Source organism: Corapipo altera, unplaced genomic scaffold, assembly GCF_003945725.1.
Source record: "Corapipo altera isolate COAL_440 unplaced genomic scaffold, ASM394572v1 239, whole genome shotgun sequence".
Taxonomy (NCBI): domain Eukaryota; kingdom Metazoa; phylum Chordata; class Aves; order Passeriformes; family Pipridae; genus Corapipo; species Corapipo altera.
In genome coordinates, this window is record NW_020884938.1 from 2,112,370 (window position 1) to 2,139,729 (window position 27,360).

The window sequence follows — 27,360 nt, forward strand, 5'->3', positions numbered from 1 at the left end:
TTGAATTTGTTTATTTTATAAGGTACCAGCAGCTGTTTCCTTGTATGATGTCCAGGATTTCTCCACTTTTCACTACTTAATAGTGGAGGATTCTGTTTCCTTGGGGATCAGCTTGCCTGCTTTATTTGTTTGCTTTTTTAACCTCTCTTGGGGTGAGTTGCAGTCACTGAAACAACTACATTTTCCTAAAGCTTTAGGCAGAACCAAGGAATGAAGATAGGAAGTTTGTTGTTCTTTCAGTGAATACAAAAAACATTAGCCCATGACACAGATTGTTACATTCCCAGTTTACCCAGTGCCAGGTTTCTCACTTGGCTCTGCAGGCCTGTTCTTAGATGGATGCTTCGTACCCATCATGTTGTGATCAGCTCAATCAACTCATTTCATCCTCCATTTCCTTGCTGAAGAGGGCAAATCTTGAGAGGGGTTTTATCCTCAAGTAAGGACATTCTGTTTGGAGATGAGACCAATTTAAGCTCTCCCTGGGGGGGCCGAGCTCACCCAGACATTCTTCACATCCCAGAATCAGGCTCTTATTAGTGAGCCAGAAATGTCCAGAAGATCTGAAGCAACTGTGCAGCATTCCAGGCTGTTGGAAAACAATCCTTCTGCTTTAATGGGCCTGAGATCTGACCATATGGATTTGTTGGCTGTAATGGGATTGTTCAGCCAAATGCTGATTTTCATCACTCTTGAGATGCACATGAGATGTTGGAGTTAAAAGGCCAAAGCAGGGACACTCACAGGTGGGGATGGGGAGCTGCTTTCCACAAAGCCACACAAAAAAAAGTTAACAGTGTGTTTTTTATATGACAAAAATGTGCATGAATAATGTAGCATTTGGCTTAGAAACAGCCATCTCACATTTTCACTACCATCGTGTTCCTGTCTCCATCAGAAACTTAGTGTCTTCTGGTTGGATTCCATTCCTCACAGAGTAAAAACTCTGGGAGAGGAGTTGTCTTTGTCAATTTTCTAAGTTGCTTGGTCGTTGACCACTGTGGGGTTTTTGTAAGTGCTGCAGTTTCTCACACAATTTGTAAAAAGTAAACAAAAAAAAATCCCATTACGTTAATAGTTTAGTAAACAACTAAAATGGGAATGCTTGTTTTCCTCTTGCATTCTTTCCTCTCTCTGCTGCTGTAAATATATTCCCCTCTTCCCAGCACCAGGCATGGAAGAAGGACCATAAGTGACAATCACATCATCTAAAAACATTATATTTCACACCACATTCTGTTCCTTTCTTTATAGTTATTACAATTACAACATGGTTGGTATTGTTATATTTTGCTATGAGATTTTGCTATGAACTGTATCAACTGATCCTGTTAGAGCTGAGCTCTAGCATTCCTTAAATTAGGAGTTCTCCAAAAGAGAAAAGTCCTGATATCCCTGAATATCCCCAGTAGCAGTTTCATGGCACCACATGGATCCTGCACCCAAGCAGGAGTAATTATCCCCTCTAACTAATATTGATGGGGAGACACTGACCACAACAATTGCATGTTGTTTGTAATAATATAAAGGTTTATGCTTTACTTTACTTGTAGGTTATGTTCAGAAAAGTGTTTAAAACAGTTCAGAAATAGTTAAGCACTGTGGCTTCTCCGAGTCCAGCAATTCAATTACTTGAATTTAACTTCTATTTAGTGTCTTTTTATCTCTTCTGGGAGTTACTGGAACAGAATAATTTAAATTATGTGTGATGTATTAATTTCATAAATCATGTCTACAACTTTTGAAATTATTTTTTATAAGATACTTTTTTTTGTATCTTATGTTGCAACTCTAATAAGAGATTTCACTGTGTACCTGGTGCTAAAATTACCTTATCAACAGAAAAGAGAATCTGATTATGTAGCTTTGAGGACTGAGTGTAAATAGTGCACATGCTACTGTGCATGCCAGCGTGGATATTCAGGTTAAGTTCAAGACCTCTTATATTTTCTTACCACATTCAAGTCCGTGTAGTCTGACAACACTCTAAAAGTTATTACTGTGTTTTGTCTTTGGTGCAATTTAAATAGTCTTTTTTGGATCATGTTTGGAATCAACTTGTTTATTTGAAAGTTATAAAAACAGCAGCATTTCACAGAGTAAGTGAAATGATGACAACATAGAGGACAATCTGAGCATATATGATGAGCCACGGGGTGAAATAATTGCTAGAAGTGTTAATTAAGATGAGAACAGGCAGTGTTAATGAAAAATAAAGGCTGATCAGTGCCTTAGTTGTCACAGTCAGGCTGATTTAAGCACTTTCAGAGCCATTGAGCTGAAAACATTTTTAGAGCATAATACAATGGAGGGGTCATTGTATCAGACTGAACATTTTGCAGAACAGCACTATTAGGAGATCTGTGATAACCAGGTGGCAGACTGGATTAATGGGGTAGACTCACACCCAAAGCTCTCCTAGGCCAGGAACAAAACTGCCTGTGGGTTGTGGGAGCATAGGACAGTGTCTGACACACTCCCATGAACAACCTTTTGTAACTCAAAGTCAGAAAAAAATCCAGGAATGCAACAGGAGAGAGTTTCTCGAGTTGTATCTAGAATGCTGAGAGAGGATTTAGTTTTAATTAGATTAGTGTTTTCCTTTCTCAAGTGGCATTTCTCTTCCTGTTTATGTTTTTCAGTGGATTCTGTTTTGCTGTCTGTAAGGTGAATTTGCTGAAAATGTGTCTGTGTTCCAAAAGTTTATTTTACTGTCTACCAGCGCTGCCAAAGGGAACATGCACCCACTCTTGTGCTGGCTTTAGAGATTACCTTGAGTAACAGCACGTGGAGTTAAGATACTGCTTTTCTTAACAGTTAATATGTAAGATTTTTCAACACTGGGCATTTTAGTGTCATGACAATAGATAAAGTAATGATTTTGATTTTTTTTCTTTTTTTTTTTTTTGTGTGTGTGTACAGACTTCGCTTTTACCAACATTTAGACTCTCCCTACATTTGGGAACTGTGGTTTTTCACTTGACCCAAATTACCATCAGTTCTAGAAGCTGGGACATGCAGATCACTGCAAAAATCCCAGCTGGGAACAGCTCCTGGTGTTCCAAACCTGAGTGATGCAGATGCTGACAAGGATACTGAACAAAGTCATTTTAGGAGTATTTTTCTCTCCCATTTATATGCATTTCTATAGCAACAAAAATTATTACTAGGAAGGTGTTTAGCATATTTTTGTAATTTTTAGTGTGATTTATATGCTGTATCATTAAAGATTCAATATTGTCTGAAGAGTCAGCTTGCAAAAAAGGTAAACTTTATTTATCAACAATGATTCATAAATTACTTGTGTATGTAGATTGATACAGAAGATATCTGGCCAAATACTGTATTTGCTGAAAAATTAAAATTTGGAAGTATTAGAACTATTTGCATATTAAGACAAATTTGGTTTAGATTACCTTTTTTTTAGCAAGGTAGAATTTTCTGCATTCTTCTTTCAGTATATTTCTTCGGGCTAGAAAGGTTTTGCTTAGGAGTTTTTTGTAATTTAATTTTTAGGGATTTTGAAAAATGCTGAAATAAAAATGAGAATTTTCATTGTGCACAAGTTCCTGCTCTTGACTGAAAAATAATAGTCTTTCATTTCACTAGGAAAAAACTTAGCATTATCTAAAATAATGAATTTCAGGCTTAGGAGATTTCTGTGGTGATCTCCAGCTAAACTGAAATAGTTTTTCTACAACTCTGACTACCTGATTCATACAATAGCTGAAATAATTAATACAGTAACTGAAATATTGTGGTCTTACACACAAATAGCAGGATAAAATTCTACTCTTGTCTCACTTTTGTTTCACAGTGTAATGATTTTGAGCTTCGATTTCCCCCAGTATTTTATGTTGTCTTCCCAAGTGATTTTAACAATGGCAGATATTCACTATCTGTAAGTAACCAGTGAAAAATCACTTGCTTCATTACACTTCTGGGCCCTTAAATATCTTCTTTCATCTATGTAATTCCCTCTCTTCATTGCCTCAGCAGTGTGACTCAATCAGCCATGTGTTATCTTTCCCAGATCCTTTTCTGGGCAGAGCTGGAGTGCACAGGAATGCAGTTTGACAAACACATTGTGTCTGAAATCCTTTGTTGGGAGAAGTGGAGAGAAAGAGATTATAAAATGCCTCAAAACCTTCACTAAGGCCATTCCCAGGTTTCTTGTATCTGTTCAGCCAAACAAAACATTCATACCTCACTTTGATGTAGAGGATGGTATTATGGCTTACAGGATGTATTGTATCTCACAATAGCATCTGTTGTCCAGGCTGCAAAGTTTACAAAGAATAACTTATTTTGTATTTTGGCAAGTTTTAAGACTCATCAAGGACAACACACAGGGGAATTCAGAAGTAATAAATATATCTGTTGTCTATAATGTGGGTTGTTACAGGTGATGAGGTTTAAGATCCTGATACCTTTTGTAGGACTGGTGATGTGTGTTTTTCATTCCTCTGCTGATATAAACCTTTCAGAGGTAAAACTGAGGAGAGAAAAAACTTCTTGAAGCTCTTAACTTCTGACAACCTGAGGGAATCTCTGGCTTTCTGTAGCATTTCCTCCTCAAAAATTTGTACAAAAAACCCCATTTACTTACAGTAGATTTAAGCTGAACATTTTACACTGGAGTTATTTTGAAAAATTAGCTTAGAATGGATAGGAGTAGGTGTTGCAAAGTGTCAAGTGCCTTCTTGAGTCCACACTGATGTTGCTCACACCAGTGTTTTGGGGAATAAATGCTGGGTTTGGGCAGCAAGCTGAGTTACACTGTGAATTCTCTGTCTGTCGGTGTACTCTGAGAGAATTTGTCTCTCCTTTCCAGGTCAGATATCCAAGGGGAAGTCTGGGAAGGCTTTGTAATGCAAATGTGGCTAGCCTTCGTTCACACAAGGAATGTTAGATGCTGACCCATAAGAGCTGAGTTCAAGATTTCCGTGAATATGTGGGGTTTGAATTAACACAGTAGTGAAAGGCTCTAAGAGTATAAGGTGCATTCAGTATCTAAATCACTTACATGGTTTAGAAAGCTAAAATTGGCACTGTGATGGTTCAAAGAAAGCTGATTTACACTGTTCCCTGGCACAAACATTACCAGGAATCCACCCATGGCACTTGGATATTTGTGTGTTTTGTTTCATAGCGTCAAAGGGAAAAGTGGTGGTAGGTTTGTTGGAGGTGACAGATAATTGAGGTGCATAACAAACAACAGAAAAGAAACAGATCCACTTAGTTATAGTATTTGATGGATTTTGTGTGTTAAAAAATATAAAACACATTAACAGGCAAATAAAAATGCACCAGACAGTAACAACCATTAAATTTATACAAGGAAAAAAATAACAGTGAACTCAGTTGTTGAACTCTCATAATCTCCAGTGGGACATTGCTGGAGTATCCTTTAAATCCATGACATTTTCATGGAAGATTAAAATATAGATACAGAATAGGGAAGTCACAAGTTCTGAGTTTCCACATGCAACAGAGACACCCTATAGTCCACAGCAGTATTTGCCCAGGAGGAAGTTTGGCTTGTATTACACTGTTTTGTTGATTATAAATCTCTTTTCAGCGCTGTCCTCTTGTCTCATGGAACAAGCAAAATGAAAGTTAAAGTTGCTGGAGGACTGGGGATGTATAATCATTTTGTAATTTTACTTCAATACTAATAATTTCCATTTTTCTCTCTCTTTTTTTTTTTATTCCCCAGAGGGTATGAACTGTATGAACAAAGATCATGGGTGTGCACATATCTGCCGGGAGACGCCCAAAGGTGGGGTTGCCTGTGAATGTAGGCCTGGCTTTGAGCTTGCCAAAAACCAGAAGGACTGCAAATGTAGGTAGATGAAGATTAAATTTCAAATGCCCCAAAATGTCTTGTTTTCTTCATTGTTGTTGTTGTGTTCTAGAAGGAGTTAACTTTGTTTTGGCCAGAGATGATTTGTGATGTTAGCGATGTGGGATTTTTGCTATGGAAGGGGTATTTGGGGATGGATAAGAGGGATTGAATGATGGAATGTTGAAATCTTGACAGTGGCTCTTTTGGTAAAATAGTAACAACTTTTCTACCTCCTTATGAATGCAGAAAAGTGAAGGATCAGTTAGTTGTAAAACAACACAAATAAAGCATAGTGGGTTCTGGCTTGCAATATTTGGGAAGACCATAGTGACAGATACATTGTTAAGTCTACTAATGGATTTAATGATAAAGCCACCAGAGCTGTCAAATTAAGAGCGTGAATTCCTCTTTTTTGAAGGATGGAAATGATTGCTCTAGTCCTGATTCCACTGCACACAGTCTAACTTTTATTACTTGGAAAACATGCAGCTGTATCATATGTACTGTTCTTCAAAGAAAAACCCCCAGTGGCATATTCTTGAAGCTGGGATGCTGAAGATGCAGATCTTCATTAGCACACAAAATGAGAAATCACTCTGTTCAGGTTGAAATAATTGACCTCAGCATCATTACCTGAAAGCTTCAGGATTGAGTCTTTCTGGTGGCTTCAGTGAGTGTTAGATCTGACTCCAGTAGCTTCTTGGTAGATTTGTGAGAGACCAAAAAAGAAGGAAGTTTAATGAAACAACGTGAAAAATGTCTGGTGCTTTGCACAGGGCCAGTATTTTTTAGGCAGTCTTTCTTACACTTCTGGTTTTGTCTTCCTGAGATCTCCACTGTATAAACATGCTGAGAGTTCCCAAGTACAAAGTCAAAAGAATCACCTTTGATTATCGCCAGGGAATGCCACAGGATATCATACAGCCTGATTTCTGCAGGGTATTAAGAGGTTACACAGGGCCAAAGGCAAAAGCACAGAGAAAAATTGCATTTATGGTAATTTCCATTCCCAGTGTTTATCAGAAGTGAACATTGCGTGCTGGTAATTGCAGTGCAGCATCAGCTACACTGGTGAAGTGGGAAAGGATGTTTATTTATGCTGTTTGTTATTTGTTTCCTCAAACTGTGTATTATTTAGGAATTTCAGTATCCCTTTTCATACTGAGATGGTGGCAGGACTATGAAAGCCTTTTCCAGAACATTATTTCTACATGCCTCAAGGTTTAATAGAGTGAAAAACCTCGATTCATTCTGTGCCCCTGTGGTGTTCACATTGTAGCTGGAAGTATAATGAACTTCTGCTGACAGACCTCTGAGTGAGGATGTTGAGTTTTTCAAGGCTGCAGACCTTACTTTGGAGTGCACCAGCCCCTAAACCCACAGCACATTCTGCAAGCATGTTGCAGAGTTTTATTTAAAACAACTTCTTCTGGCCCTCCCAAACACAAAATAGCCACGTAGCCTGGGACAATAATTGTGAGCTTACAGGCTCTTCATAAAGGTCTAGTTCTGAAACCAAATACTGACTTTTAAAAAAAATTTTTCACAGCTGACCATTTCAGAGAGATTGGCTTAAACCTTGAGCTGGAGTTTTGCAAGTGACAAGATTGTCATTAAATTCTAATTACATAATCACCATCTGATCATTTATCACCTCATGCTGATAAGGAAGGCACTCTTGGTGTTTTGCTTCATTCACTGTACATGATGGTCAGTGCTCATTGAACAGGCTTGTGTTTAACATCCTCCTCTCCATAATTTAGTGTCATGCCTCTCCTGCTGCACAGCATTTAACCCCTGTTGTGAACCTGAAATTTTTAATTTCCTCGTGGGTTTTCCCATGATACTCATTAGTGTAATATCAAAGTGCTTTGTAGGCGTTGGCAGTGTGTTTTCAGAACATTCTTGTCAAGTTACAAAGTGCTGCTTTGCCTGTCTTACAGATGGGAAATGAATATAAAGATGGTGATGTCAAAGCCATTTAGGAGTGATAGGTGATGAACAAGAGACACACAGAACCCAGCTCAGCATTTCTAGCACTGTGGTGTGGTCCCAGCCGAGCTCCTGGTGGCTCCAGCTGTAGTTCCAAATGCCATGGAGAAAGGAATATAGTGTCAGTAACCTGTACTAGAAGGGATCCAAGTGACTTGCCAAGCCCTAAGCAGGAATTCCACAGCGAAGGCAGAAGTAGATCAGAGTTTTTAGGGCTCTGTCTCAACAAGACCATTCTTTCTTGACAGTCCATCTCTGATTTGCTCCTCACTCTGCAGCAAATGGGAAAAGATGCCCAGCTGTTTCCACAGCCCTGACCTTCCCCAGCTTCCCTGTGCACTAAATGATACAGGAGTGTTTTCTGCATTTGTCAGTAAGGAGAGAGATCATGATAAAAGGGATCTGTGGACAAGAAGTCTGGGATTTTGCAGCTTCTGAGTGCTTAAGATTGCAACCTTAATGGTTTCTTGGTGTAAATTTGAAGGATGCTATTTCTCAGTTGCCCAGAATGCTGAGAAAACAGTGGGACTGAAAGGGACCTCAAGAGGTCATCCAGAAAAACACCAAGATCCATACATAATTCCTCAGATGAGCTGCATCCTTTAGATCCAAAACTTCAGTAAGCTTCAGCTTCTGGTAGTTCACTGATATTTCTGTAAAAACTACTTTAATGGCTTTATTAGAAGAATATTATGCTTTGTCAGTGATTCTCATAGATACTTGCTGGCAGCAGAAAGAAGAGACTTCAGAGTAGTGAATTTGGTTCCAAATTATATTGAGAAAATATGAGAATTTACCTCCTCTTTCTGCATCTGTGTCCATGAGAGATTTTAGGATCCTGCTCCTGAGCATGATTGCATTAGAAATTTTTGATAAACTGAAGATTTTTTCCCCCCCAAATATAAGCAAACCAGGACATTTTTTGTTCATCTCTTTATTAGCTGGAAGTTGAAAAAGTAAGAGGAAACCTACTGCAGATACACATGCCTGCAAGTTGCAACCTAAAAGAGTTATAAACAAGTAAAAGACCTTCAGAATGTTAAAAATCTAAAGCTATACTAGAATAAATAATGTAAGCAATGTTGCATGCACAGCTTAGTCACATAAAAAAGAGAAGCCCATATGTTAAGGTAAATTATGTATTTAATGGCCAATTTAGTTAAAAAGCAGTGCAATTTTTAATTTATCTGGAATTACAATGTTTGAATTGTTGCAGAAATCCATTCTACAAAACCATAAGACCTGGCTTGTGACAAATTCTGTGGCGTCTGAGCCACAGGTATATCTCTCAGGACAAGATCAGGACATTGTTGTCCTGGGAGATTTTTTGAGTTACTGGGTACTAAATGCTGGATTTAGTAATTGGCCACATGTTTTCAAATACTCCTTGTATGAGATGGAAGAAACAAAAAAAAAGATTCTCTGAAACTTCAGAGAAGCACTGAAAACAGGATTTAGGGTGTAGAGTGAGAATTCTGGTATTTTCTGACTTCTGGGGAGTTTAACCATCAATATCATTATCTAGTGGAATATGTACATTAATCCAGACAGTTGTTTCTTGTCTTCCATCATCAAAATGTAATTTCTAGACTAGTCCATATATATTTCTATGGATGTAGGCTCTGGTGTCTAAAGCAATGGTGACACTCTGGTTTTAAATCTGCTATGTGGGAATAAATATGTCTGAGTTCTAACAGAGAGGTGTATATTCTCCTTTGGTTAAAAAGAAAAATACTATTTTCCATCTCTTTTATTGCGACATGATTTATAATATTTTAAGGTGATGTGTGGCTGTCAGAATTTACCATTGTGCCTCTTTTTGTTTGCCTCTTTGATTTCATAGACTCTGAATGAGCACACGGTCTTTTGCATGGCTGCAGAGTCCAGATTAATCAGAAATAATTTTTAAAAAGAACACTTTGGGAATTCTCAGTAACACTGCTTTAATTCTTTCTGACAAAAATGGAGTAGATCTGGATGTCCATTTGCTTTTAAATAATTATGATTTTCTTCCTCTAAGGAAGAGAAACTTCTCACCGTGTCACTGCCACAGAATTAGGGCTGGAAGAAAATCGAAATGACGTATTTTACAACTGGATTTCATACCAATTTCACCTGCAGGGCTGTCAAGCTCCAGAATTTTGGCTCAAGTTGCTTAAAATAAATAAATAAATAAATTGTAGTCTAGACAGAAATTCAAATCCTTCAAAAACGTGATTTACTAATGTTTGTAGGAGACAGGAAAAGGAACTGACCTACATCTGTGTTCACTGACTGGGTAGAACAGGAACCAGTAACTTTAATATACAGGGAAACTATAAAAGAAGTGTGTGATTCTGCAGGGTTTACTATAAATGCCATCAGTCTGGATTTTTTTCACAGACAAATATAGTAAGGAAAAGTTCCTCATATTTACATCAGATATTTTCATCCCTGCCAGCAGAGGCTTTCAGCAGGGAATGCCAAAAATAACCACTGCAGTCAAGTTTTTTAAAATATGGGCTTTGTTGCTGATTGCACTTTAAAAATCTCAATAAAAATACTGAAATGTATTCAAACTTCTGGCATAAACAAGACCTTTAAGTTAATTTGTGATGGCATAGAAACATGGAATGAACCTCCATATAGTCCTAGAGGCACATGGGGTCAGGCAGGAGGGGAGGAAAGGTAAAGGAAAATCACTTTACCTTGGATTAGCACAAATCAAAGATGGGAGGTTTAAGAATAGAGAATTGACATAAAATTTTGTTTGGTTTGCATCAAAAATAGAAGCTAAAATGCTGCTGTGTAGTGAAGGGAAGGAAATGTTGCAGAATTATTTGTTTCAGGTGGTTTGTTTGTTTTTTTTCCACAAAAATAAATGATTAGTTAACCTGTAAAAGTGGAAGAGGAGAAAGAATGCCTGAGGGTGGCTGTTGCTTAGGGGGATTTTTTTAATATAATTCCTTGGGAGTTTAGGATTCTTACGACTTGGAGTATGTGAGTTGAGTTCCCTCCTCTCTCTGGTGGGACTGAACCCACAATTCCCATTTCCCAGTCTAGTGCACAAACTGTCAAGCTCCAGTAAGGGAACATGGATCAGGCTGCTCTCCACCTTTCTCACTGGCATTCCTTGCAATTGGATAGATATTCCTGGAAAGTGAGGTGGGAATCCAGGCAGGCTCTCTCAGAGATTGTTCTTAGCACTGGGCACCGAGGCTGCTCCCTCTCTGTCCCTGAACAGCACAAGGATTTTATTCCAAGTGTTCAGTGGGAAGGACCAGGGATACATCCATAGTGGCCTCAGATCTGTGCTCACCTGAGAGATGGACAATTCCTGTTGGAATCTTTGCCAGACTTCAAGGACTGAAGTTGCAAACTCGTAGTTCCCACGCTGGCAGGAGGCTTTAATGGGAATTCTGTTGGGTGTGCTGTGGTGGGTCTCCCTCAGTTGCTTTTCTTAGAACTGTTCCATTTTAACCTCAGTATTTCAGTGATTACTGAGAGGTACACGACAGCTCAGCACTGAGGTGCTCACACCAGAGGGGGGAAATTTCATTTCGAGGCACTGTGACTGAAAATTCCGGTCTACTCCATTTTCAGAAGGTGGGATTAAAGCAGGGTCACTGAGTTCAGTGGGAAAACAGATGAGCTCAGCCCTCTTGCATTAGATAGAACCTCAGTTTAGAGACAGATACATGATTTTCAAACCCTGTTAACCATTATCTTGGTTTTAGTGTATCTTGCAATTTACTTCTCTAAATTTTCTTAGCTAGAAGGAAAATTCTGCTAAGATCAAGGTGGGGAAGTTCCTTCTGAAAGCAGGAGTCAGCATTTAAATTACTGTTACATTTCAAAACAAGGAGATGAAGGGGAAGCAAACGAGAGATGCTGTCTGTAGACTTGAAAATATACATGTGTATTGGACATGAATTTTAGGAAGAGGTGGAATTGGGTACCCACCCCTAATAAAATTATTAGTACAAACAGAATGGGGAAAATGTAGCACATGCTGTGATTTTTCTCTCTCCGCTGCATGGATTGAGGTTAGGGAAGGAGACAGACATAAGGGAGGTGGGGCAAAAAGAAGAAGAAGCACAAAATAACTGCAAGCACAAAATGTTATGTTGCCTCATGTCTTGGTATGTTACTGCTCTTCCATGTTCTGCAAGGCCCTCCAGACTAATTGGTTTCATTGTCGTTTTATTTATATATACATATATACACATTCATTTGGGGCTTAACTAGTAACCTGTAACTATGGGAATGGAGGCTGCCAGCACACCTGTGATGACACAGATACTGGGCCTGTGTGTGGTTGTCACCAGAAGTACGCCCTGCACTCTGACGGCCGAACCTGCATCGGTAAGTCCTGCTCTGCAGCACCTTTGATTTCATGCTCCTCACAGAATACACGTGTCTACACCTGTGTGTGTGTGTGTATATGAGTGGGTGTGGGTGTGTTTGTACCTCACAGGGGTTCAGCACCACTGCTGAGAGAAGTTCCTGCTGTGGCTGAGGTCACGCTGGGCAGAGAGAGAAGCATTTTGTGCATGTTCTGTCAAAACGTGTGCTAATGAAGTATCCCCTTTGTTACTCACGTGCAACTTTTGTTTCTCTTCATAACTCTATTAATTGTGCAAGTTAAAAGGTGTAGAATATAATTTTTGAAGTAAAAAGGTGTAGAACATAATGTTTTAAGTAAAAAGGTGTAGAACATATATCCAGTGAAAGTTCAGCGCTTCCCTTCGCTTCCATGAGTCAAGACTTCCTTGCACAAGCAAGGTTAGGAAAATGATCTTCTTTTCTGAGCTGTTATCAGGGAAAATTAGTCATCAGGATGTGCCTTCTTCCCTGTTGTATGATTTATGATTGTAAAAATTTTAATACCTGCAGTAAATTTTCATTCAGAATATCAATAGGAAAAAACTGTTCAAGAGATGGAGCATCTTGGGAGATGCCGTGCAAACATTTATGGTTAGAAAATGTATTATTTGCTTAACGTCATTTCTTTCCACTCTGCTTTAAAAGAAAAAAAAAAAAGAAAAGAAAAAAGGATATTTTTGCATAGTGCAAGTTAACATTTGAAAATTCTTGGTGATGGATCAGAATCTAAAATCCATAATGGTTTTTCCACTGGTGAGGGCTTTGAGAACAGGTTTTATTGAATGGATAATTGATCTTCTGTTTATTATTGTTCACTAATACCCTTGGATTGATGTTTTATTTTGTCCAGCATGTAAAAAATGATTTGAAAAGCTGTGTACACTGCACCTGTTTTTTACTTTTTTTTTTCCCATTTTTGTAATGTAATACATACAACTCCATGTTACATTCCTTGGTCTTGTGATGTAAGTCACATATTACTGCCTGTGCTGATTTTCGTCCCTCTAAATAGTTCTTTCTCTTAGAATACTTTTAATTTTTTTATTTCTTTTTTTTTTACATTTTTATTCCTGCTTTCTGGTGATGGTTCCTGATTGCCTGTCTTGTCTGATAACTGACGTTTATTAATTATTTACAGAGAAAAAATAAAAAGGCAAAACAAAACAAAAACTCAAACAAAAGCCTCTATTGCAGCCTGATCCCATCTAGAACTTGTTAAAAACAAAACAAAACAACTTCTTGTTACCACTCAACCATGTAGTGTTGCCACAAACAAAACCTGCCAGCCTCCTCCTCCTCCTCACCTCAGTGATTCCAGTGTTTGCTGTCTTCAGTGGTGTATATTTTCCAGGCATCACTGCAAGAATGCAAACTTCTGCAATGCCAGATAAATACTTGTTGACCCTTTGTCTAACATATTTTGTCTTTGTTTGCTTGACTTAACCTTTTATCTCTTTTTTTTTTTTACATTTGCTGCATGTGAAAGTCCCCACTTGCATTTTTCGTTTTAGTTTTCCTAATCAGCATTTCCCTTTTCCTAGAAATCATTTTATTTACCCAGCTGCTGCTTCTCCATCGCTCTCCTGTATCAGAAATCTTTAATTTTATTTCACCTACTGATCATCCCTTCCCACACTTGTGACTGTTTCTGTGTATTTCTAACGCAGCATAACCAAAGTCCTCATCATGCTGTATGAAACTCTTACATGTAGGATATCAGAGACCACCTTGTCAAATGATCTTTGATGCCATCATCTTGCTCACTGCATGCTTCTAAAATTACTAAACCCTCTTCTTGCAACATCTTTCCTAGCATTGAATGTTTAGCTAGTAGTGTTTCATAGACAAGCAGGCAACCAGCACTGCCCAAATTGATCTTTTTTTGTGTTTGTTTGGTTTGTTGTTTGTTTATTTTTGGTGTTGTTTTTTGTTTAATTTGCATGCTGGTGTTTGGTTTCTCCTTCTCTGATGTGTCAGTGTGTACAAGACTATGGTGCATCCATCACCGGACTCTTCTTTCTCTCTGTCTGTCTTAGTCTTAGTCTTCTGCCTGCCACCTTCAGATCCTGGTGCCACCATCAGCCTGAACCACAGTTTGGTAGTTTGTTTAACTAGCCTTCCTGAATTTTAATTTTCATCACTAACACCTCTCTGGGGCACTCATGGTTAGCTGTCTTCTTCCCCAGTAGGAATCCAGCTTCCTGTGTGTTGTTAATTACTTCACAGTCGACCATTCTCCCTTCTCACCCTCTTCCTTCCTCCTCTCCCTGAACACCCTGTAATTTTTTCCTGGGGTCTCAAAGGGAATTAACTCTCTAACGGGGATTTAGTGCTTTCATGCCTTGCTTCTTGGCTTTGGCTGTGCCATGCCAAGAAACTGTCTTAGGCAGCGGAAAATTGGGCTTGTGATTAACCAACTGCTCCATGTTTGTCCCTTACTTGTGTTTTAGAGAAGGATGAGGCTGCAATTGAGAGTTCTGAGTACAATGCCACGTCAGTAGCTGATGTGGACAAGCGGGTGAAACGGCGGCTACTTATGGGTAACACTTTTCTTCCACTTCCTTTGTTGTGCTCTCACTTTTGTCTGTATGTGTGTGGGGGGGAGGTTCTCTTTTGGTCTCATTTGGTTTTGGTCTCCTTTGGTTTTGGTTTGGCTTGTTGTTTTTTTGTTTTGTTTTTTTTAACCCAACTTCATCTGTGTGGAAAGGTCACCGATTTTGTTAAGTTCTCATCTGTTGTACAACTTCATTTCTTGTTTTTAAACTTCTTTTTTTTTTCCTAACGCTGCAGCTTTTAATGTTCAGTTTCCTCTGCATAGAAAGAAGCCTTTGCCATTAACCTTACTTACCTTTTGCAAGCTACTTTTTTACGTGTGGTTTGTGTGTTTGTGTGTATGTGTTGCTGTAGGATTCCTGAAAAACCTCCTGTTGCAGACCTGCCTGTTGACTTAAAAATCAATTATGATGATGATGATGATATAAACCAATGTTCTATTACATATGTGGTGTTAAATGAACAACTGTATTTGCCTAATTAAAATTTCCTGTGCTTTTGATTGAAGTGTAAATATTATGACTGGAAATTCATTTCTTTCCTTTGCGCAGCTGTTTCAGTAACCACTGAAAGATCTTTCCCTAGTGACTAGTGAGCTTCTAGTATGTTCTTCTTTCAAGACTGAAGCATGGCTTGTTCCTCTGTGTTGTTGGAGCCTGAGAGTGGAAGGGAATACGAAGTGCACTGAACAATGAGGATAATTCTTTAGCTTCTGCTCCCAGTTAACCCATTGCACACCCTCATGCTTGTCTTCTTCGTGTTCCATTTATGGCTGTCAATGAGAAGAGCCTTTTGGGACGGAGAGGGGAGAGTGGCTGGACCTCTGCCAGACTCTTTCCATGTGACACAGAGCACAGAGCCAGCAGTTTGGGGTTTTTCAGGTGGTTTGTTTCTCTGTCTTTTCTATTCTGATGCCCTGCTCACCACATACAGTTATTTCCACTAGGTTTTAAACACAGTGAGCATTGGTGAGATGTACCCATTTACAAGACAGGCATTCCCCACCCACAGGAGAGCTTCTGTCAGGACAAGATTCTGCTCTTTTCCCTCTGGGTTACTATTTCATTTCTTAAAACCACTGAGTCCTTTGCAGAGGGCCCTGCTGGCCTCTGACAAGCTCAGCTCTGGCTGTGAGCGCCCACACCTACCTGGAGTGACCACCTCTAAGAGAGCAGAATATTCACTTTGAATTTTTAACTGATTACTGGGATAATAGTTGCAGTAGGTGACAGCATTTATGAAGTTTCCATATCACTTGTGTCTTGCCACCCATGACAAACCATCCCCTCCCCAGCAGGACAACCCCTGTGTTGGAAATGGCACAGTGTTATAACTCTGTGGTGGTAACAGATGACAATATTGAGGGCGAATATTTTCCCTCATGTGAAAACCTGGGGAGCATATATCCCTTTATTTTTAGTTTATCCATGATGGTTAATTTGCAGTTAGCTTGCAGACCTAGCAAGTGAACCACATCAATTTATTGTTTAATGGTACACTATTTCAAGTCATTTGAGCTAACAGGAGCTGTGAGGCAGCTCATCTTGCTTTGGAAATGTGCTGTTAGCACTTTTAGCTATAATTTCAGGAAGACCCATAGTCTCACAAGAAGTCAGGGGGAAAAAAAATGTGCCCAAAGGCTTCTGGACTGCTGAAAATGCAGCCCTGTAGGTGTAAATGGTGAGTTTACCCAATCAAAAATAGTATGTACAGTACAGTGTAGAGGTACTGAGCAACATAATGCACTGTGTTGATGCCTCACCCTCTCATAAAAGTAATTATCCAACCTGAAAATAAGCTCACACTGCTTACAAGAGTCCAGGAAAATGGCATTAAAAAGTTTAGCATTAAAAAGATTAGCAACAGCCTTCTTAATTACACCAGCTCTGCAAGTTCCAAGCTTAACACAGACTATGGAAATAGGTTTAGGGAGATAGTTTAAAATCCAGTTTGCAAAATACATCGTTTAGCTCTTCAGTACCTCCTGCATTTTCAGGTATCACCCAAGAGCTGGGAGTGATTCCTTAGTAAAACATTAACTAGAGCAGAAAAGGAATTCAGTTAGTGAGTGAAATCTGAGTGGGGGGCTTATTACTTAGGGACTTCTTATTTATTCTTCTGATTTCTAATGCTTAGAATTGATTTTTTTTTTTTAATGGATCTTACTCATTTCAGAAGTGTAGTGGCATTTCCATGAAATTCCACGTGTCTTCAGATGTTTTCTAAATATCTGGTTTAGAAAGTACTGGAAGACTCCTCAGGAAACTTTTTTTTCCCTAGCTTTTCTAAATAGACTGTGATTTTTGGCCCTCCTGCAGGCAGTCTTGGGAGAGCAGGAAAAGTAGATGACTTTATGTAATTTTAGTAGTCTAATGAAAGGTGCTTTCAGTTGCAAGTCCTGAGCTGGTAATTTCTAGTCCCCTGTCATTTGCTGCACACTATTAAGATGACTGTGATCTCTATAACCCTTAATATCAGCCAAGATATTAATAATAATAATAAGGTTATTAAATATTCTTATTTATTACAAATAATTGTTAAGAACAAGCTCGCACGAGATGATTTTAGGAGAACATTTTGCTGTCATTTTGCTACACCAAGACTGGCCACCTCTGTGTCTTGGGCTGATTATTACAGGGGCTGTGTCCTAGTCATGGTGTGGTCCTGTGACTTGGGGCTAAATCTTAAACAGAGCAAAGTAATAAATACACTTTCTTCCCCTCTGTTAGGTGCATTTTTGTCTAGGTCTTGTGAGGCAGACAAGAAACTGGTCTTCTCTCATGACCTACGAAAAACTTTCCTTTGGAACCATCGAGTGATTCCCAGGAATTTCCATCCAACTTTTTTCATAACGTTTGGAAAGAGTCCGTGGATGAGGAAGGACATTCACCCTGCAGAAGTTCACACACCCCAAAGCATTTAAAACCAGAGCTGTACCATTATCTGTAAGGTCCAGTTGCACTCCCCTTGTTGCAGAACACCTTGGACTTGCTATAAACCAGTAGGGCACGACCAATGTCTTCAGGTCTTCTTAAAAATCTGGTATATTTATCTTGCAGCTAGTTGAGCACTACCTTCAGTTCAAATCTCTGGTTTGTGTGGTACAACACTTTTCTTTTCTGAAAATATTCTCTGTTTCTTATGAACATCATGGAGACCTTCTCCCTTTACCTTCTTTTTCCTTGGGAACCTCTTTGCCATGACTGTTTTTCCTGTCACAGCATCACAGCATGAGACTGCCCTACCTGGTTAAAGGAACCTAAATCTAGCATGAGTTTGAAACACAGTGCATCATGCCCTGCCTACCTGTCTGAAAGCCATTCTAGTGTGGGCACACAACTTTAGAAGCACTAAATTTCTGCTCAGCCTTACTAATACATATATCCTCAAAATATCTGGTCCTGTGTCACACCTTCAGCAATGGAGGTTGCTTTTATTCATGTTTCCATATCTCTTTTTGCTGATGCAGCCCTGGATAGAATTCCTAAGTCCAACAGCCCCACAGTGTACAACTGAAAAGATGAGTTATCCTGCAGTCCAGCTCCTTATCATTAAATTGTAAATTTAATGTAAATTGTAAATTGATAAATTGTAAATTTATCAAGTCTCGTGGGTTTAACATCTTTCTTGGCCAGTGTCTTTCTCTCAGAAAGGCTTCAGGGTTTTTATAGAGCTGTTGACTGGAGCTTTCTTGTACGCAGAACGTGATGTTATTGGACACAAAAGTAGAGTTTGTAGCACCAGTTATGCCATTGGGCTGCCTCATTACAAATAAATCAGCTGCTTACAAAGATGTGACAGGCAGCTCAAAACTTCCTCTCTGAGGAACCAGAGCTGTAAAACTGTCTGGTGTTAAGGAGATAATGCTTTGCTCTTTGCTTTGCTCTTTCTTTACATCAAATCTTAGAACCAAATAATTTTATGATGTATTTTTTTAGACCCATTTCTCACTGTGTTTCATTTTCCTTCCTGTTCTCTTTAACAGTCAGATGATCAGGTTCATTTGGGCTTGTCCTCAGGTGACTTCAGAACAACTGCCAGGGCTTTGTTTATCTTCCTCACCTTCAATCCACCTTTTCCATTCTTTCCAGAGATCACTGTTACAAGAACTCATTTTGGCAATAAAATGTTCTTACTCTGGTTGTAAGGTCGGTTCCTTCTTGTCACACGAAGAGAGTTTTACAAAGTTCTTTTGGGTGTAGCAAAGAGCAACAGGACATTGAGCCCATCTTGAAGTTAAGGGAGCACAGTAATTTCCCTGGCATGTTTAGGGGAAGTGTGATGGTGCAAATAACAGTAATGCCATTGCTTCCCATGTCTTCAGAAGGCCAAACTCTACCCAGAAATTCACTCCTTCATGAGACAAGTTCAGCTTATTTTGTACCAGGGCAGCTTAAGATTTTTCCAGTGGACACTGACTTCTTGGGTCATCAATGAGGTTATTTGCAACCTACATCAGAAACAGTGATGCAGTTCTCTTCCCTTGAAGCTGTCTCCTAAAATCCCTACAGATTTTTTAATGTCAGTTGATCAGCTCTTTCATCCTGTCTCGTGCCTCCTGGAGGTACCTGGAAACATCAGCCAAGGTAACTGTGTTCATCCTGTCCTGGCCAAAGCTGGTTTGATTTCAGCTTTTTAGCCCAGTACCTACAAAGGATTTTAACGAGCTGCTCATATCATATTAAGAAAAAAACCACAATTTGAGCTTGTCATCATGCCCTACAGCATTTCCAGCAAGGGTAAACATTTCAGCATCTGTTACATCAAGGAGGCAGAGAGATTTACAACTTTAGAGCTCAGGTTTACCCATTTGAACCAAAAGTGGCACTCAGCTTCATGTATCTTGAGTCATCTGAGCTTAGTAATCAGACGTGTGATATCTTTTCCTACACCACAGTTATCTAAGGGTTAGGCCACCCTATTCATCCTGGACACCAAGCATGCTTTTGTCTGGAGCACCTGATTGCCTCAGTGGCAGAAAGGTACCTGGTTATGGCTCTTTTCCACACCAAATTACCTCTGCAGGTGACAGGTTGTGTCAACTGACTGTTAGTGAGCAGAGGTGGAACCATCTGATGTGAGCTGAGCACACTCCCCGGGAGCTGAGGACAGAAGGGCCATCTGAAGCACCATCCTTCCTTCTGCACTACCCTCACAGAGGCTCCCAGGATTCATGCAGCTCTAACCAGAGCATTCCTCCACATTCCCTGTTTCCAGTGAATTAAGATCCTCCTCCAGGTATCTTGCATAAAGTAGGGATTGCACAGGGCACACACCCAGGGTGTGAACTTCATATTGATCGTGGTGGGAGTAGAAAGCAAGGTCACTTATTGGAGATGTCTTGTCCCTGTGCACATCCACGTGGTCAGCCATCCTTCTCCCCTTCTTTCTCTTAGTCCATCTGGAAATTCCTGGGATTCCAGACCTCAGAAGAACTGATGGTGTGGGACTGTGTGGTCTTAAGGCTCAAAAAATCTCTGGTCTTAACTTGCAAGGATCTATGCCCTGTATGAACATGCACATGAATAGCAGATATTCCTATTTATTATGAATAATTGTTAAGAACAAGCTTGCACAAGATGATTTTAGGAGAACATTTTGCTGTCATTTTGCTACACCAAGACTGGCCACATCTGTGTCTTGGGCTGATTATTACAGCAGATAAAAACCTTCTAATTTCTCTGGTGTGCAGGCTTCTTTTTCCTTCCACCTCTCCATATGACACCTTGAGGGGGTTAATCTTTTCTACTGAAGACCATAAGCTTGGCAGAGCAGCAAGGGGGGTGTTATGGCTTCTGGGTTTTGGAATCATAGAGTAACTTGTGAATTTTCTAGTCCATTGTGTCTATCTGACCTAAGCTGTTGCTTCCTGTCTTGTGTTTTGTTTGTTAGGAATTTCAGGACTTAATTTCATTGAATCACTGTTTTCTCTTCCGCAGAGACATACAGTTCTTACTCCACTACAGGAAAACAGAATCCACAAAGTTAACTAGAATTACCAGAGTCTCATAATTAAATTTATTTTCTCCTACCACGTTTAAAATGATGGCATATCAGTATGGAAACCTTGTATATCCTTTCAGTCATCCAAGGATCTCTCCTCTGGTGATTCAGTGTGAATAACTTCTCTAAAATCAAACCTCTCTCTTGAAATACTGTATAAACCACACGGGGATTGTGTAGTTCGTATGGAAATCCACCATTTTCTGTATTTCAGGCCTGTATGGTAGAGCCATATTTAGCTTCTTTTCAACTCAGGAAAAGGAACTGTAGAACAGTAGAACTTACTGAAGCCATGCATTCTTAACCTAAAAAAAAAATCCTTTCACCTGATGAGAGTTTTCTGTCAAAAGCCCTTTTTTTTGTGAAAGCAAGTTTTGTGGGAAGACTCAGGTTTTCACAGCGCTTTTGCTTGGAATGATCTTCAGAAATAGGGAGACAGGATGTGCACAGGAGTCTGGTTAGGACATTCATTTGAAAGGTGAGGAAATGATACTTGAAGGCCCTTTCTCGGTGCTTTGCCATCCCTGTTCAAGGGAAATGTTGGTCTGTAAAGTCAGACTAACTCGTTAGTGCCTTATGAAGGTGTTACACCCTTGGGACCAGTATTGACAACCAAGAGCCTGATAAGGGCTTGGCATTCTTCAGTTTCAATAAACATAAAAGCATAGAAAATGTGTTTTTCTAACATGGCATTTAATACCCTGACTACCAAGCATTGGAGTGCAGGGTGTTACGAGCTCTGGTTTGCCACTGGAGGATTTCCACAAGTCTTAGGTTGTTTGATTCCAGTGTGAGTTAGAAGCAGATTCTGCAAGCTTCATTTTTGGTTTCTTTCAAAGTGGAACTTTGAAGAGTTTCCAGGTGATACTACTCCCAGTTTTCTATCTCAAAGAGCAGGGAGGTGGACAAGCTGGTGTTTGTTTTCAAGTGTTCTTTCAGAGCAGTTCACTTCTATCAGAGTTACAGCCGACCAAGGGTCACTTTAAGCAAAGAGCACCTTTTCAGTCTGTACTTTAGTACCTGGCTTTGTTGTGCTGCCTCCTAGGACTCTTTCCAGCTACTTAAAATACGTCTTTATTTTTCTGAATGGCTTTTCCCTGACTTAGAACTGCTCACTGGCAGCAGACCGAGCACGTGGCTCTGTGTGCATCGCAAACCTCTTTGTGCTTTAATCAATAAAGAATTTAAAGCATATAACTAACAGGCATATTGCTGGGAGGCTCCCTGACTCAGTTACTGACTGTGAAACCAAGACCTTGCTTTAACTCCTTCTGTCAGTTCTACTTTGCTGTATGAAATCATAGCAAACAGGGGGAAGGAATCCCCGAGGTCATTCATGCATTCTCTCTCTCCCAAGGGCAGGTCCTTTCATCTCGAGTTATCGTCACTTTTATTCACTAGGTTTGTGAATGGTGTGCTATTTCCTGTAAAAATCCCTTTTCTTCATTTCTTTGCTGATGATAAAGACTCTGACCTTATCCAGAATTCCTGGCAATACCTTCCATTGTTTTGCTTCTCCATTTTAAATGAAAGGATTTGTCCAAGGTCAGGAGATAATGCTCCTTGGCAATGTTCAGAGTATTTCAGTTTTTCTTAAATGCAGCTTCTCTGGGTAGCAAACACACCACAGCTCCTAGTGCTAATTTTAAGGGACCAGACTGGACTCACAGGGTGCTTATAAAACACCTGATCCAATCTATCAAGTGATGTTCCTTAAGTATGTCACATTCCCTGAAGAGGAATCGATCTTCACACATTCCCTATGTGGCAGTGCAGAATTCTCATCCTATTTTCATGCAAATAAAATTCTACCAATCATGAAATTGCAAGGAAGTGAGGAGACAAGCATAACGAAGGGAAGAATTCCACATCCTGCAAGTTACCCTTTCTGTCTCACCTTTTTCATTCCCTGAATATGAAGCTCTTTCAGTTCCTCCTTCATCTGTTCACAGCTATTTGTTTCATTCATTATACTCCTGTGAATGCTCTTTCTCTCCCCTTTCAGCATCACAGAGCAGAATTTGCATGAGAATAGCATCGTTCTCCCTTAACTGAAAATTGAAATATTTTAGTTGTGTGTTTAGTTTCGTTCCTGTGCTGTTTGTTTTTTGGGTCTCTCCTTGTTCCCTGATCTGGTGGCACTCAGAGCATGTACTGCCATTTGCAGTAAAATTCCCTTTATGGATGGCAGCAGCAGCCTTACTGTGTGTTCCCTGTCTCATGGCTTTCTTACTCATAGAAATTTCTTACTCCCTCTTACTTCAAGGCAAGCTCAATTTATAATCCACAGACTACTTTTTTTTTTAATTGCCTGAGTGGAGTTTTAATCTCTTCCAAGTCTCAGGCTTTCAGAATTTCTGTATTTTTGGTCAGAATTTGAGGGGGTTCCAGAGTATGGGTCTTTATTCAGTTAGGACTTCTATCCAGTCCTGCAGTTCACCTGCACACAGCAGTGATGCCACTAGTGGTTAAAATTGTTTCTGTATGATTCTCTGTATAACATAAAAGTTAAGAAGTGGAGGGTACTGTGAAAACCCAGTGGAATCCTGGTGTAGGTCCTTATGAGGGCCCTAAAATGCTGCAGTGATGCAAAGGATCATTACAGACAATGGCAATTAATGGTTTCAGATCAGATCTTCTCAAAATTCCCAAAGCCATATATTTGGCTTTCTGTAACAGATATCCTTAATCTTTCCTCACTTGTTCAAAGTTTGTGTTTCCCTGTGAATTAGATGCACAGAAATAAACACATTTTTATGTGTTTAGGATAGGTAAACAGGTTATCCCTTGGTAGGGGCACAGCAGCAGTTTAGAACAGCTTTAGTTACAGCACAGCTGCTGAGAAGCCCTTCTTACCACTCCAGTTTCCAGGCAGTATTACCTCAGAGGCACCTCTTTAGGAAAAACTGGTCTGAGGTAATCCATACACCTCATGCTTTCACTGGCTAAAGCAGTGAGTGCACTAAAGCTGATATTCCTCTTGCAACATTTAGCCTTTGGTTACATCAAGATTGACTCATTCGTGTGTCTGACCCCTGAATTTAAGACAGTTATCTGAGCATAATACACTGTGTTCATGTGCAAAATTCAGACCAGGTGCAGGAGGAGATATGGTTACGCTCTGAGTACTGTTACTCATAACTTTGCTTGGACTGTGACCTACTTGACAGGACCTGATATCTCCTGTGAATTCAGGCTCCTCCATCAGGAATTCCTCTTCGGCTAGCAGAAAAGTTGACTCGAAACAAGCTGCTCTGGGATGGCACAGATCCCTGAGCTTTAGGCTACTGCAAATGAATTCCAAATAAAGGCAGTTTGAATTGCTGGTTTGCTTTAACTTGCCCCATGGTCAGTGTTAGCACTTGGGCAATCCTGGGAACTAAGCAGGGGGAAATAGCATTTTTCCACTTCCATGTCTTCCTTTCGGCTGTACTTTCTGCTGACCATGTCAGCCTTTTACAGAAATCTGGCAAGCTTAGAGAATGTTCTTTGTTTTGGGGGGCTACCATCTCTTTTATTTGCAGCCTACCTGTTGCTGCAAAAAATCCTTTTCCTCTGCCTTAGGACAGGAGCTCAGTCCAACCTTCCACTCTTGATTCAGACATGGCACCTGTTGTTATCTGCTCCTTCCAGTCACTGTGTTGTGATCAAGAATTAGAAAGCAAATAGGGTTTTCTGGATCCTGTTGACTTCAATTTGCCATGCTGGGTAACAGAATCAGGTGTTAACCTTGTCCAGTCTCACAGACCTGTGTAATTTTGTTCTGCTTTGCACCAAATCTCAGTCCCTGTAAAACTTAGTTTGGATCTTAGTTCAGGTTGAACCAGGCTGCCAAAAATGAGTAGGACAGATTTGCCTGATTTTGACCAATACCCTTAAAATAATGTTTTTTTGTTCATGAGATAAATTGAAGTCACAAAAATTTGCTTTATTAAATAATTGACTACTTCAAAAAAAAAAAGCAACCTAGATTGAATTAGAAGCTTGTATTTTAAATGGTCATGTTTACTTGTTTCATAAAAGAAGCTGAAAATTGGGTTTTCAGAAATGTTCTCAAACCATGTCCCATATTGCAATATCCCATAGTTACTGTTTTTTTCTTATATATATATATATATACATATCATTGTTAGAGCAGTAAATATCCTAATGGAGTAAACCTTAGGTAAAACACATTGGTAATGATTTTAGTTATTTCTTGGCTATGGATCCACTGAGCAGAATTTTCCAGAATTAAGAGTTTACACTGGAAAAACACAATGTAATTTCTCCCAGACTGCCTTATGTAAATAGATGTCCTTTTCTTTAGATCCCTTTTTCTATCTGAATTTTCTGGTAGGAATTCAATAAGGATGTAGATGGGGCTACAAACATCACTTTTAATTAACAGCAAAGTCTAATTGTTTCGAATTATGAGCTTTGTCATAATTCAGAGGGAATCTAAATATCAGTTCCATGACACTGCTTTACTTGTGTCTTCCTGTTCTTTTTCTGCTCCCTTATCAGAACAAAAAGAACCAAAACAAACAACCCAGAAATGTGTGAAAAAGCTTGAAACAAACAAACAGAAAATGCTGAGGTTGTCTTTCCCAGAGGAAAAAAAAAAAAAAAAACAGAGAAAATGGTCTGTAGGATCAATATCACCGTGAAGGCCTGATCCAATTTTTAACATCCAGTTTTTTTCCCTTCCTCAGTGTGATAAAATGAAAATAAGAAGTAATTTCTGCTTCTGCTCTTGTTTCAGGCCTAAAAGTTGTATTTACTTTTCAAATATAAAGTTTGAGGTGAAGAAGGAGTTGAAGTCCTTACACCAGAAGCACAGGTGGTCATGCACTTGGGTTTGTGTTGTGTATAGGCCTCAGCTCTTCTCTTTGATGTGGCTCCCAGGACCTCTTTCCCACATTCTGCTATTCATGTTTGCTTTCTTTTCCCAATGTTTTCTCACGACCTTGAGTTTAAGGAATTCCATCAATACATCTCCCCAATAATCCAAAATGTTAGAGGTACTGTCACATGTCCTCCTGCTCACTTGGGTCTTCATTCTGTTAAAGAGTTTGTCATGTATGAAAGTCAGAGTCACTAGGAAAGTTGAAGGGTATTTATCCCTTTCGGTTTGTTTTACTAAATCTGTGTGAAAATAAGAAAAGCTGGCTTGATTCCTTCTATTTATATGTAGAAATAACTCTTGTTCACTGAATGACCCTTACCCTATAGATCCAGTCATCCATGCCATGGGAAAAAAAAAAATTGTTGTGTCTATTCATTTTCACTGGATGTCATCCAGAAAGCAGAAATATTACTGCTTATGTTCATCTTGTGCTGATGAACTACAATAAAGGGGTCTTCATATGCCAGAGTTAATCTGCTAACATAAGATTTACTGCTCTTTGCAGTGCCATGCCAAACCTAATCTCCAGTGCCTTTTCCTGGCTTTTAACCTTAACTCTTTACTCCTGGCAAATCATCCCACCCTTAAACTGTAAAAAATTTGAAATTACCTGAAAGGTTTTCCCTTCTCTGAAAGATAAAATTATTTGATATGTTGGCCTACACGTGCACACACAGACAAGTGGAAATGCCAGCAGAAGAATTCTTCAGGCAGTAGTTTTAACCTCTTAAGTCTATAAAATAGTCCTTCCCAGAGGAGTAAATGAAAATCAGAACTGTATTACTTAAACAGTTTGGTTCAGGTCCTGCAGGTTGTGCCTAAGGTGAAAAGAACTCTGCCTGAAAACAAGGAATTGCAGCCTCAGCTCCATTACAAGAAAAACATTTGTTAGCTGTGCCTCCTGGCAGTTATATGCAAATCTATTTGGGTACTGGTTGCCCTTTCTAATTAATATTATTATATAGCAAACATTGCATAAAAATCTAAAACCTATCCAGAGGAGCATGTGTGAGTGAGTTCTGTCCCATGCTGGTAAATGCAACCCCTTGCTTTCAGTTTTTTTGTGAGTGCCAGGAGCTCATTCCACAACTGATGTAGGGGCCTGTGCCAGTGCAAAAAAAAAAAAAAAAAAAAACCCCTAAAAAAAACCAAAAAAAAACAAGTAAAACTTTTTTTTTTCCTATTTTAAAGCAGTGAAGTCCCTCCAAAGGGCCAGTCTAAGTTCACCTTGAGGACAAAGCAGAGGCTGCATTAAAATAAAAAGAATCTTTTAGTACTAGTCAATTAAAAGATAAAGCCTGTTCTGTTCTGTGTAAATAATTTTTGATCAATGTACTGTTCTAAGGCAATTCCCAATTAGCATATCCTATAGCTTATTGTCAGACCCTGTCCACAGGGTACAATTGTGGCACAGGCTGTGAATATTCAGCAATAGGAGTCTGTAAATCTGAGTAAGTATTGACAAAGCCTCTTTAGGGAAGGAGGTGAGCTGAGTAGAATAATGGAAATCTTGGGGGGCAGTGGGGTATTTTAATTTAATCAAAGCCAGAGCAACTGAAAAAGATACTATTAAAAGGACTTGCTCTCTGAAGTAAATACTTTTCAGATAAATGCCCAGTTCAAACTGACATGCTAAATTGGCGTCCTTACATCCACTCTGTTCTGTGGATCAAAGCAAAGTTAATCATTTCACTTGCCTTTTATCTATTTT

General features: G+C 39.3%; 1 protein-coding gene across 3 annotated transcripts in view; it reads left to right on the forward strand.

The window, feature by feature from the left end:
• Positions 1 to 27,360, forward strand: part of SCUBE1 (signal peptide, CUB domain and EGF like domain containing 1) — a 175,700-nt gene that overhangs the window by 82,567 nt on the left and 65,773 nt on the right. For 2 of the 3 annotated variants that reach the window (XM_027660696.1, XM_027660697.1), the window contains exons 5-7: positions 5,720 to 5,845; positions 12,068 to 12,184; positions 14,656 to 14,745. In XM_027660696.1, the coding sequence (XP_027516497.1) occupies positions 5,720 to 5,845; positions 12,068 to 12,184; positions 14,656 to 14,745 (333 nt within the window). The remainder of the gene's footprint in view (positions 1 to 5,719; positions 5,846 to 12,067; positions 12,185 to 14,655; positions 14,746 to 27,360) is intronic. The other variant, XM_027660698.1, reaches the window with a different exon arrangement.